The sequence below is a fragment of the Pecten maximus genome, chromosome 8 (assembly GCF_902652985.1).
Source record: "Pecten maximus chromosome 8, xPecMax1.1, whole genome shotgun sequence".
Classification (NCBI taxonomy): Eukaryota; Metazoa; Mollusca; class Bivalvia; order Pectinida; family Pectinidae; genus Pecten; species Pecten maximus.
The window spans coordinates 4393354-4407788 of record NC_047022.1 but is presented as its reverse complement, the minus strand read 5'-3'; the positions used below and the strand labels follow the sequence as shown (position 1 = coordinate 4407788).

Sequence of the window (14435 nt, the reverse complement as noted above, 5' to 3'; positions counted from 1 at the left end):
GTGAAAACCCCCTTAGATTTTGGTCGGACAGAAGATACAAATGTTAAAAATGCCTATGACGATTCGGCAGTTTCAGAAGTCCGACAAGGTAAGAATTCACCAAGACTACACTCATGTTGCAGAGGTTGGACATCGTAAAAAATAACCTAGCTTGAACACTGTTATCACGACATTAGATCATTGTCTTAACTTCGATAGGTGATCGCCCAACTCTTGTTGGCAAACATTCTTCAGTTTTATACAATTTCAGTAAGTATTTCCAGTTGGATAGTCTTTCCATATGAGCATATTTCATTGAACTACGAATTTTTTCTTTTACTCTTTTACCATCAAAACAATAAATAATGAAATTATTTCCAAGGGCAAAAACGTAAACGTGATGCCATCGAAACTTTGGATTGCCGTGACATCCCCTCCAGTAAACAACAGCAATATAAAACTAACACAACAGCTGGACGAACGACATCAAATACCATAGAGGCATTTGAGGGCGGACAAGGTAAGAATTTACCAAATCGAAGAAGGTAAGTATTCTCTAAGGTCATATATCATGTTTAAGAATTGGGATAAGGTACGAATTCACATAGACTGTTCTTAACACACGCATGACGTTAGGACTACATAGCTATCTACGTGGTTAATCGTATAATAACACCGTATGGTGTCATCAATCAATATTGTGTCGTCATAGTAATGGTTATCATTTTGCTGTTTATCTGATTCTTTTTAGACACTAAGGATTTCAATGACGTGGAATAACAACTGTATCACAGTATATAAGTAGTATATTCTCAGTAACGTGTGCTAGACTCACTTTTCATGATTCTTGACAAAGATGACATGGAACTAAGACGAGCAACAAACAATAATTATGTTAAACTAGATTAGGATATCGTCATGATTGCTTTCCAGGAGCTCTAATGCCGCATCAAAATGAAGTCATTCAGGTACAGAATCGTTCGAAACTCTGTATAACTTCAAAAGGTGACGGTCCAATGCTGGTCGGAGACAAGTCTAAAGTCGTGTACAATATCAGTAAGTGACTCTTCGAGACATCTCAATGTTGCATAATATTTTTTTTTATTTATTTAATTTTTTATTTTCTGTTTGCATTAAAACCTCGGCAGTTAAAATTTGTAGTTATGATAGGCAATATATAGTTGCCCCAGCTGAATCTTATTGAAAAAAGTCCATCGTGTTTGTTTTCTTCTGCATGTAAATATCTTCGAGAATGCACTCCGTTCAAGGTCAAGTGTATGCAAAGTAGATCATAATGTTGCAGAGATATTTAAAAGATATACAAATATTCTTGGCTTCATTGCGACAATTTTTGACGTGATATTAGTCCATCATGTTTGGATTAAATGCCATTCATTGTCTAACAATTGTTTACACTCTGTCGGAGGTGTAGCATCTTTAAAGTGTACCCTGAACGAAAAACGATAATCAAATATGTATTTCTTTTTAACCAACAAAGAAGAATGTCGCAAACCGCATCAAAATCGGTTGGCCGAGTGCCGAGATATCGCACATCGAAGTACGCGATTTGCACCTGTCGATCTACTGCTAATCAGCGTATCGGTCAGACACGCTGATTTGGAACTCTTCAGTCTATGACGCCACAGGTTGAACGGAATGACTGTTATTGTGGCCAGTAGCATAAAGGACAGTGTGAACAGTAGCAGCACAAACATGTCTGAATCCGATCTGGACATGAGATTTGAGGTTGTTGAATTTGGCGAATATTGCCGACAAGAAGTCGGAATCCAACAATATAAGTTTGAGTTTAAAAAAAACTGAAATCTGAAATCTTGTTAACACAGACTGGTGTAATAATCGGTCAATCACTAATAAATGTATATTAGTTATGTGTTTACACAGCATCAACATTTTAAAATGAAATAATGTGCCATTTCATTCGCAAATTGATATATAAATAAACATACCAACAATACAACAGTTCTGGATACTCTGGTTTGTGAGAAAGACGAACACACGTACAGTAAATCCACGCGTTATATTCTATACAAAACCCGCTTCTTGTCATGAAGGACACTTAATTTAGAAAGTAATATATTATAAACATCATGATCTACAATAGACTAAATATCTCTCCCGTATGAATACCAGTGTTGAAGTCTACAACAAACTTCTACATATACAGATTTTATCCCTTGTTTTACATGCCATGGTCTCAGGGATTAAGGACGATTAAATGTTTGAGAAAGATATAATTTATATACAATTGTACGATCGTTTTCAGTGAAATTATATAAACGTGATTCGCAACATTTATAATATAATTGATACTTTCCGTACAGGTATAAAGCATAGGTACTTATTTAAACCATCATTTTATCTCGATTTTTTATGAAAAAAAAAAAATTCATTTCATTGTGACTAATCATAATTAATACGAAAACTTATAAACACGCAATGATTTTCGTGTATGATTTCTTTTCAAATTTTAGGTATTTTTTTGCTATTATTTTTTTAATTGTGTCATTATTATGAAGTGATCCAGATCCTTGTGGTTTTGCTTTCCATTCGTGTCGCAAGTCATATCTTCACTTAAAAAAAGACTTTAACAGATGTATAAACATATGTTCGGAGAATTACGAATTCTCAAGTTTGAATGGGTTAGTATACCGCTAAACAATTACCAGGTGTGAAATTACGGTCCACAAGCTTGTCACACCTGTCACTGCACCCAGGTGTCTGTGATTTGTGGTGTTCTAATCGCCGGTAATTTCTTGCAAGTTCACGCGTTTGGTTTCTGTGCATTCATAAAAGTTCCGAAGACATGTTTTTACAGGATGTACATAAATTGAGCTTGAATTCTATTAAAAATTGCGTTTTTACTTTAGGGAATACATTTTCAAGTTGTTGAAATCAAACTCATTATTTTTGGAATTCAGTGAGTTTCGTTTTCCTTACAAACGAAAATATTCGTATCTCAAAGGTTTGTCTATAGAATAATTAACCAAAGTTACCTCATTCATATATATATATATACCCATGATGCTGAAATTTTACTTTATCTTTCATGGACACGTTTTATCAATTGCGGACAATTACCCAAATATCACAACTAACGGTATCATTGCTGTTTTGGCTAATAAAAAAATCAAAATGATTAGCATTTATTTCACATGTTGTATGAATTGCATTTTAAACTTATATTACTATAGAAGTATTATAACCGAAAGCAATACTTGTACATTTGTATAAAGGCTATATGATGTAAGTCGTTATAAACGGCCAGGTATTCAAATGTCATACATGTTACAACGACCCGTTAAAATAAAAAAAAAATCTAAATATACATGTTATTTACGACCTGTTATAATAGAAAATAAATAAGATGATACACGTTGTATTTGGCCCGTTATAATAGAAAATTAGTAAGATGTTACATGTTATATATGGCCCGTTTAAAAAGAAAATTATATGTCCCTGGTTTCGGTAGCACTTATTAGCTAATTCACAAATATAACAGAGTTTATTCAGCACTTTCAATTTTGTTTACTTATTCGCATTAACTACAGGCACGTGTTCACGTTTGTTTCTATATATTTCTATATATATGGCGGCTCCGATCGTGTTCAACCTGTGACGTCACAGGTCAGAGGTCACCAAAACGAGGTATTCGGCTTTGGGCTTTAGGTGTGTTTTCGAGAAAAATCGAAATTATTCGGTAATGGGTCGGCCGATTTTGATGCGGTTTTCTGCATTCTGGTTTATTAATCAATACCAATAACATATTTAAATAAAATTTGTCGTTCAGGGTACACTTTAAGTATTAGCCATTCACTGTGTCTAATAGCAAATTTATATTTGAAGATGTTATCATTGAATAACATCGAATTTTCCGTTTGAAATTGGACGTCAAACAGAAAACAGACATGTCTGCATTATAAAGTTATACTCCTGAGAGTCACTGACCTGCAATGTGATCAAGTACAACCTAAATATATGGACTCTCTGTGAAGCACAAAACGTACGTCTTTTTTGTGCTTTTAAACAAATTACGTCCTCATCAGACAGTCAAGCGGAACCTTTATAATAGTATCTACTGGACAATTAGGATCGGGTTTCGGATTTTTTAATAGAATAAAATATATTCAGTCTGCCTGTCACATGATTCAAGTATATTTCTGTCGCGAATATTTTCGGTTTTCAAGGTTTCAAAATAACAATGATACATAGTATCCAGTGCCCAGTTGTTTATGGAATGAGTAGTATTAATGCATATTTATTGATTTTGGAATATGGGCATCCGATTTTTCCTGTTTTTTAATACCAAGATAGATGTAAATATCATTTGAAAAACAAATAACTTTTAAAGCAGCTTCATTCCCAATCGACTAATGATTAAGGATATTGAACTGTAAAAGATGCTGAAGGTGAAGAAAACTTTTTCTTATTTTGGATTAGAATAGGCTTCCTATAAGCAGAATAAAAAAATCGAAGACCCTACAATTCGAAACTTGACTAGCCTGCATCAGTGAAAGCAACAAATTGATACGTTATGTGGAAATATATAAAAGCATATGGGTATTCTTCGGTCGTCTAAATTCATATTTATTGGTTTTCGCTGTATCATATAGTTTTCTCATAGGAGATTCGGATTGGTATATATATGGAACTCATTCAAACAATATCACACCTGATTTCAGCTGAAAATTGCTCCGAGGCTATTGAAGACTTAAATCGAGAGATACGTGAAGTAGTGCATCAAAGCGAATCTCAGTTGAGGAAGGCAATAGCGGAGGCTGAGGAGAGCATAGTTGAAAAAATATCACAGCAAATGGAAGGTGATTACCAAACTGGTGTTTTTATGGAATAGCTGAATCCTGAAGGCAAATAATAACAATGATATCATCATGATGAAGCAGTACCACGAATAATCATTAATTGTATTTTTGAGGAATTTCGTTTGATTATTTCAGAGAAAGAAGCCCATGAAATTTTCTTCAACTATATATACAACTATAACTTACATGTTCTGAAACTGTGTTTGTGAATTAATGCATTAAGTATTATCAAACGTTTATTGTTTCAGTTCCAGATCGTGGTAAATCTACTCATGCGTGTGACCAAGGAAAGAATTTCGACCATAATTACCAGGATTGGTTAAAAGAAAAAGAAAAAACAATGCAGGATTTATATGATGGATATGAACAGAGAATGAAACAACACGAGGAAATGATAATGTCATCTATCAAAAGTGAGTGAATGATACATCGGGGCTTTCTAATATGTGTACATTAATATGATTTTCAACTTTTTTTTTTTTTTTTTTTTTGTCAAAACGTTTTTCCGTTTTGTGCTTGAAACAGATCGGTAGTTATACCTTTTTATAACCACTACAATGAGTTCCGACTAAAATACTTTATATTTATTTCATTTTAGAAAGGGAAAATATTGATCAGACGGAGCAACGAAACATTATCAGTAAGTATCAATACATATGTTTCTGTATTTCGTCGGCTAAATTTGTCTTTCCTTTAAGCAATAGAATTTTCAAAACACATGAACGAAAACTAGCTTTATATTGTTTAACTAGCGTCTCTTAATCGTATAAGATTGTCCGGATGGTCTACCTAATGCGTTCTGGTCTGTTTAGTGTTAAGAAAATTACAGTGTGCCATAAAGTCATAACAGCAATAATTAATTGGCTGCAAAAGTTTTTAATACATAATCAATTTTAATAATACAGAATACTTCTGATTCGGCTAAATAAATCGATGATATGATAGACATACACTCACCTATTGGATTATTGAAGCGTCACACACTGAAGGATGACATGTTTTATTAAATAACCCTCTAGAAAAGAAGATATTGTATCAGTTATTTTGAGTAAAACTGACTGCAAGTTAATTTACTAGAAATTTGTTCAACAGGTTGTAAAAAAAACCTATAAACAGTCAAGAGAAATGGAAATCTTTTATAGAAATGGATGATAATTTTAATTGGTGTGATGTATATGCCAATACATTTAACTGTTCAATGGAAACAAAATTGCAAACTTTTCAGTATAAGATTAATCATAGGATTCTTCCAACAAATGATTTGTTAGTGAAAATGAAATTATCTACAAAAGGACTCTGTACATTTTATGATAGGGAATTAGAAACGTTGGAACATATTTTTGTTCATTGCCACTATGTACAGAGATTATATACAGCCATATATCATTCTGGGAAATCCTAGGTTTGGAAAGCTATTAAACCATCTATTAATTCTAATAAAACATCATATATATTATTGTCGCATGAATGACTCCATTCCAAATTTTAGAATATGTAAATTTAGTTTTACCAAAACTATGAAATTAGAGAAACACATTAGAAGGAAAAACAGATCTCTACAGCACTTCTGGAATAAATGGGGTATCCTTGAACAATCTTTGAATATTTTTGACTCCTAATAAGAAAAAACAGAGAAAAAATGTAAAACGCTCTGTTTAACGAAAAGTAAGTTCATTCTCCTTTTCGAATCATTGTACATGTATAAATCACTATTGACTCCACTGTTGGGGTTGTCCAGTGATCGGTTGGGCATTTGGGAGGTTCTCGCCCGCTTCATCTGCAGCTGCCATACACATATCATTCACAGAGTGATCACAATGAGAGTGAAGGATAGTAAGTGATGGCAAAGAGTGAGTGATTACAACGAGAGTGATAACATGAGAGTGATGACAAAGAGTGAGTGATTACAACGAGAGTGAGGACAAAGAGTGAGTGATTATAATGAGAGTGATGACAAAGAGTGAGTGATTATAATGAGAGTGATGACAAAGAGTGAGTGATTATAATGAGAGTGATGACAAAGAGTGAGTGATTATAATGAGAATGATAACAATGAGAGTGATGACAAAGAGTGAGTGATTATAATGAGAGTGATGACAAAGAGTGAGTGATTATAATGAGTGATGACAAAGAGTGAGTGATTATAGTGAGGTGATGACAAAGAGTGAGTGATTATTATGAGAGTGATGACAAAGAATGAGTGATAACAATGAGAGTGATAACAATGAGAGTGATGATAAAGAGAGTGATGACAAAGAGTGAGTGATTATAATGAGAGTGATGACAAAGAGTGAGTGATTACAATGAGAGTGATAACAATGAGAGTGATGACAAAGAGTGAGTGATTACTATGAGAGTGATGACAAAGAGAGAGTGATTACTATGAGAGTGATAACGATGAGGGAGTGATTACAATGAGAGTGATAACAATGAGAGTAATGACAGAGTGAGTGATTGTAGTGAGGTGATGACAAAGAGTGAATGATTACAATGAGAGTGATAACAATGAGAGTAATGACAGAGTGAGTGATTGTAGTGAGAGTGATGACAAAGAATGAGGGATAACAATGAGAGTGATAACAATGAGAGTAATGACAAAGAGTGAGTGATTACTATGAGAGTGATGACAAAGAGTGAGTGATTACAATGAGAGTGATAACAATCAAAGTGATGACAAAGAGTGAGTGATTGCAATGAGAGTGATAACAATGAGAGTGATGACGAAGAGTGAGTGATTACAATGAGAGTGATAACAATGAGAGTAATGACAGAGTGAGTGATTGTAGTGAGGTGATGACAAAGAGTGAATGATTACTATGAGAGTGATAACAATGAGAGTAATGACAGAGTGAGTGATTGTAGTGAGAGTGATGACAAAGAGTGAGTGACTACAATGTGAGTGATAACAATGAGTGATGACAAAGAATGAGTGATTACAATGAGAGTGATGACAAAGAGTGAGTGACTACAATGAGAGTGATAACAATGAGAGTGATGACAAAGAGTGAGTGACTACAATGAGAGCGATAACAATGAGAGTGAGTGGTTGCAGTGGCGAGGATGCACACATGGACCTTGTTTAGGGCTATAATCTACTGTAACGCAATTATGAAATGTTGATACGTTGTTTAGAGTGAAAGTTCACTATTCTGTTGTCAAAATGATGAAAATGATTTGTGTGAGAGTAGGTCTATGTGTGTGTGAGTATGTGTGTGTGTGTGATAATTTGTAAAACTTTCATTAGATGGGATGTAGATATTCTCGTGGCGAGCGAGAGCCCCCCTTTGTGGGGACATGATTTATATATTGAAGGCTGACCCCAAGGCCCCAATCTTGGCAGCCTTCTTATGTTTACATGTCTGGGTCAATAAATGTTAGTGCTGAAAAAAAAATTTAAAAAAAATTTAAAAAAAAAAAAAAGTTTTACAATAGGAAACTGTATCGTTGTATATAGGAGAAATACATCACTGTGTTGAACTTTTTTTTTTTCTTTTTTTTTATGCGGCATAGTTGGTATTCGATAATTAACAAATAATGGTTTTAAGTTCAATGCTATCATACAAAACTAAATCAAGATCAACAGGATATTCATTTATATTTTCAGGTCAAACAGAGAACTGGGTACAGGAACAACGAAGTACATTTCAGTTCGTAACGACGAAGGCCTTTGACTGTGCCAAAGAGAAAATCAAAGAGAAAAGGTTTGTGGTTATAAGGGGAGACTCCGGGTCAGGAAAAACACGTTTAGCTACTGAACTTTTAGATTGGCTTCATTCTCCAGCGCAAATACACGCATTTAACTGCAAGAAACCCTTACGCCTCCCAAGCCTTCAGCGCTGGGATAAGGTCATTTCAGCTAATGCAAATCTTTCCATTTTATTGGATGACCTGTTAGGTTATAGTTCTGAGGTATCACAAGATTTGACATGGTGGAAACAGCATGGCGAAATGCTCAATTCAATCGTAGTCGGGAAGGAATCAGCAAATCATTTGATCATTACATTAAGAAATGACATATATAACGAGTACAAATCTAAGTTCGATTGTCTCTCACTGTTTGATGATGGGCATGTCATTGATCTCAGCTCGCCTGAATACATTTTACGGGAGGAAAGGGAAACCCTTCTCACGACATATACACAGACGATAGATAATTTCAAACCATTTTCAGAAATTGAGATCAATCAAATCACTGCCGTTTCTCCACCGATCGGATTTCCTGAATGTTGCCGTATATTCAGAAAAACGCCAGATTTGCATCCAGAAAGAGTTGAGTATTTTAGAAAACCATTGCAAAGTATTAGATCAGTTATCACGGAAAAGTTTAACAGAGCAAAACAAACAGCGCTGATATACATTTTGTTATCTCGAGAACCTGTCTCAACAAATTTGCTGGATTTTGAAAGTGTATGTTTCGACAAAGAAGGGATAACACGTGCGTTCAATGTCTCTTCTCATGTCTTTCCTGATTCAAAGCATATAACCGCAGACATTGCAACACAACTACCGTGTCTACAGGAAGGCCTTGATGTTTTATGTGATTCATTTGTGCGTAAAGAGAAAGGTATCTATAAATTCTTCCATGACTCGATACAAGACGTTATTGCTATCCTCTATGGGAAGAAAACACCAAGAGGTTTCCTTGATAACTGCCCAAGTAGTTGTTTGCATTATGTAGCAACAAGTGAATGTAAAGATATACTACATAAGGTAGTGATAGAGATGGACAATTATAAAATCGCTTACAAACGTATAGTGCGAGAACTTGAATCAAAGCAGCACTCAAGTTACATTGCGGTATCTTCGATGTCATCATGGAATAACGAAGAATTTCTCATTGGATTTTTCAATTGGCTCAAATCAGAGAAGTATTCCGCAGAAGACTATTTTATTAGATTGGAAACAGGAGAACCATTAATGTATTCGGATAACAGATTGATTCCTTTCATGGATATTGCGAAAAAGAGGGGATACGCTCCAAGTTGCTTTCTGATCTACGCTGCTAAAATGAATTCGATTAACCTGATTAGCCATTTCACTAAACGTTTAGATAGACTAGACTTAACAAACCATATGAAGTATGCATTAGACGTAGCACTCTCAGAAGGAAGCTTTGAGTGCTCGACCTATCTCCTTCACAAAAACATTGAACCTGATGGTACGTCATGCTTCTGTGCAGCACTTGGTGGAAACATTGAAATAATGAAGATATTAGATAAATTACTAAAAAAACTCACAGACAGCGAAAAATGGGATATTTTATGTGCGGCATGCGTTGTTGGACAGCACGAGATGTGTGGCCATCTTTTAGAGATATTCCCGGACCTGTTGTCACACAGGGACAAAAACAACAATGACCATTTGTTACACATAATTGCAAAACAGAGTCTATAGACTGTTTTCGAATAGTAGCTAACTTATTCATTCAGGAATGTCAGAGTAACGAGGAAATAAAACAGTCAATCAAAGCATTAACAAATCAAAACGGTTCCACTGTTTTACACCTGGCATTTCAATCAAAACAAAGAATTATGATAGTGTACCTGATGAAACAATATCCCTATCTGTTAACACAAAATAATCCAACAAGTGTTAATGATCTGTCTTCGACAGCAATGTCTTGTAAACTAGGTATACTTACAGAAAAAGACATTGAAAGTGTTATAAAGAGTATTTTTCAGAACGAAATGATGGAATCGCTGATAGATGAAGATGGTGACTCAATTTTACATTGGATGTGCAGGTGTGGAAATGAAGAACTATGTGTAAAGCTATTACCCATATGTCCGCCGTATTTTCAGAAAAACCACAAAGGTATTAGCTGTCTCCATTACATAGTATCGAGTGGCAAAATAGAATGTTTTAAATCAGCAGCTGCCTTTAATGATTCAGGGTAAAAACAACGAGGAAAGTGAAAAATTCATGGAGAGTCTATTAGACAATGATGGTTGGACAGTTTTACATCAGGCATGTTTGAAAGGGAAACAAAGATATGTGCTTGTACTTAATCGGAGAATATCCTAGATTGCTTTACAAAAAAGACCGACGTGAGCAGCATTGCCTTCATTTGGTCGCTATATCCGGAAATGTAGAGTGTTTTCAATCAATAGCTGATTTAGCTCTAAAAGATATGAATGAATCAGAAAAAGAAATATTCATGGAGAGTCTATTAGACAATGATGGTTGGACAGTTTTACATCATGCATGTTTGAAAGGAAACAAAGATATGTGCTTGTACTTAATCGGAGAATATCCTAGATTGCTTTCCAAAAAAGACCGACGTGAGCAGCATTGCCTTCATTTGGTCGCTTAATCCGGAAATGTAGAGTGTTTTCAATCAATAGCTGATATAGCTCTAAAAGATATGAATGAATCAGAAAAAGAAATATTCATGGAGAGTCTAATAGACAATGATGGTTGGACAGTTTTACATCATGCATGTTTGAAAGGAAACAAAGATATGTGCTTGTACTTAATCGGAGAATATCCTAGATTGCTTTCCAAAAAAGACCGACGTGAGCAGCATTGCCTTCATTTGGTCGCTGAATCCGGAAATGTAGAGTGTTTTCAATCAATAGCTGATTTAGCTCTAAAAGATATGAATGAATCAGAAAAAGAAATATTCATGGAGAGTCTATTAGACAATGATGGTTGGACAGTTTTACATCAGGCATGTTTGAAAGGGAACAAAGATATTTGCTTGTACTTAATCGGAGAATATCCTAGATTGCTTTCCAAAAAAGACCGACGTGAGCAGCATTGCCTTCATTTGGTCGCTGAATCCGGAAATGTAGAGTGTTTTCAATCAATAGCTGATTTAGCTCTAAAAGATATGAATGAATCAGAAAAAGAAATATTCATGGAGAGTCTATTAGACAATGATGGTTTGACAGTTTTACATCGGCCATGTTTGAAAGGAAACAAAGATATTTGCTTGTACTTAATCGGAGAATATCCTAGATTGCTTTCCAAAAAGGACCGACGTGAGCAGCATTGCCTTCATTTGGTCGCTGAATCCGGAAATGTAGAGTGTTTTCAATCAATAGCTGATTTAGCTCTAAAAGATATGAATGAATCAGAAAAAGAAATATTCATGGAGAGTCTATTAGACAATGATGGTTGGACAGTTTTACATCATGCATGTTTGAAAGGAAACAAAGATATTTGCTTGTACTTAATCGGAGAATATCCTAGATTGCTTTACAAAAAAGACCGACGTGAGCAGCATTGCCTTCATTTGGTCGCTATATCCGGAAATGTAGAGTGTTTTCAATCAATAGCTGATTTAGCTCTAAAAGATATGAATGAAACAGAAAAAGAAATATTCATGGAGAGTCTATTAGACAATAATGGTTGGACAGTTTTACATCATGCATGTTTGAAAGGAAACAAAGATATGTGCTTGTACTTAATCGGAGAATATCCTAGATTGCTTTCCAAAAAAGACCGACGTGAGCAGCATTGCCTTCATTTGGTCGCTGAATCCGGAAATGTAGAGTGTTTTCAATCAATAGCTGATTTAGCTCTAAAAGATATGAATGAAATCAGAAAAAGAAATATTCATGGAGAGTCTAATAGACAATAATGGTTGGACAGTTTTACATCATGCATGTTTGAAAGGAAACAAAGATATTTGCTTGTACTTAATCGGAGAATATCCTAGATTGCTTTCCAAAAAAGACCGACGTGAGCAGCATTGCCTTCATTTGGTCGCTGAATCCGGAAATGTAGAGTGTTTTCAATCAATAGCTGATTTAGCTCTAAAAGATATGAATGAAACAGAAAAAGAAATATTCATGGAGAGTCTAATAGACAATAATGGTTGGACAGTTTTACATCATGCATGTTTGAAAGGAAACAAAGATATTTGCTTGTACTTAATCGGAGAATATCCTAGATTGCTTTCCAAAAAAGACCGACGTGAGCAGCATTGCCTTCATTTGGTCGCTGAATCCGGAAATGTAGAGTGTTTTCAATCAATAGCTGATTTAGCTCTAAAAGATATGAATGAAACAGAAAAAGAAATATTCATGGAGAGTCTAATAGACAATAATGGTTGGACAGTTTTACATCATGCATGTTTGAAAGGAAACAAAGATATGTGCTTGTACTTAATCGGAGAATATCCTAGATTGCTTTCCAAAAAAGACCGACGTGAGCAGCATTGCCTTCATTTGGTCGCTGAATCCGGAAATGTAGAGTGTTTTCAATCAATAGCTGATTTAGCTCTAAAAGATATGAATGAAACAGAAAAGAAATATTCATGGAGAGTCTATTAGACAATGATGGTTGGACAGTTTTACATCATGCATGTTTGAAAGGAAACAAAGATATTTGCTTGTACTTAATCGGAGAATATCCTAGATTGCTTTCCAAAAAGACCGACGTGAGCAGCATTGCCTTCATTTGGTCGCTGCAATCCGGAAATGTAGAGTGTTTTCAATCAATAGCTGATTTAGCTCTAAAAGATATGAATGAAACAGAAAAAGAAATATTCATGGAGAGTCTAATTAGACAATAATGGTTGGACAGTTTTACATCATGCATGTTTGAAAGGAAACAAAGATATGTGCTTGTACTTAATCGGAGAATATCCTAGATTGCTTTCCAAAAAGGACCGACGTGAGCAGCATTGCCTTCATTTGGTCGCTGAATCCGGAAATGTAGAGTGTTTTCAATCAATAGCTGATATAGCTCTAAAAGATATCAATAAAACAGACAAAGAAATATTCATGGAGAGTCTAATAGACAATTATGGTTGGACAGTTTTACATCATGCATGTTTGAAAGGAAACAAAGATATTTGCTTGTACTTAATCGGAGAATATCCTAGATTGCTTTACAAAAAAGACCGACGTGAGCAGCATTGCCTTCATTTGGTCGCTGAATCCGGAAATGTAGAGTGTTTTCAATCAATAGCTGATTTAGCTCTAAAAGATATGAATGAAACAGAAAAAGAAATATTCATGGAGAGTCTATTAGACAATAATGGTTGGACAGTTTTACATCATGCATGTTTGAAAGGAAACAAAGATATTTGCTTGTACTTAATCGGAGAATATCCTAGATTGCTTTCCAAAAAGGACCGACGTGAGCAGCATTGCCTTCATTTGGTCGCTGAATCCGGAAATGTAGAGTGTTTTCAATCAATAGCTGATTTAGCTCTAAAAGATATGAATGAATCAGAAAAAGAAATATTCATGGAGAGTCTATTAGACAATGATGGTTGGACAGTTTTACATCATGCATGTTTGAAAGGGAACAAAGATATGTGCTTGTACTTAATCGGAGAATATCCTAGATTGCTTTCCAAAAAAGACCGACGTGAGCAGCATTGCCTTCATTTGGTCGCTGAATCCGGAAATGTAGAGTGTTTTCAATCAATAGCTGATTTAGCTCTAAAAGATATGAATGAATCAGAAAAAGAAATATTCATGGAGAGTCTATTAGACAATGATGGTTTGACAGTTTTACATCATGCATGTTTGAAAGGAAACAAAGATATTGCTTGTACTTAATCGGAGAATATCCTAGATTGCTTTCCAAAAAAGACCGACGTGAGCAGCATTGCCTTCATTTGGTCGCTAATCCGGAAATGTAGAGTGTTTTCAATCAATA

At 34.8% G+C, this 14435-nt stretch overlaps 2 protein-coding genes across 2 annotated transcripts; both read left to right on the top strand.

Annotated features, from left to right (window-relative positions):
* The first annotated feature begins 920 nt into the window (after window positions 1-920).
* LOC117332900 lies at window positions 921-10211 on the top strand. The gene is made up of 5 exons (XM_033891964.1): window positions 921-1035; window positions 4680-4817; window positions 5066-5230; window positions 5416-5457; window positions 8422-10211. Exons 1-5 carry the CDS (start codon window positions 921-923, stop codon window positions 10209-10211), a joined length of 2250 nt encoding a protein of 749 aa, XP_033747855.1.
* A 970-nt stretch (window positions 10212-11181) lies between these two features.
* Window positions 11182-12402, top strand: LOC117332899 (serine/threonine-protein phosphatase 6 regulatory ankyrin repeat subunit B-like). The gene has a single exon (XM_033891963.1). It carries the CDS (start codon window positions 11182-11184, stop codon window positions 12400-12402), a length of 1221 nt encoding a protein of 406 aa, XP_033747854.1.
* Window positions 12403-14435: the final 2033 nt, after the last annotated feature.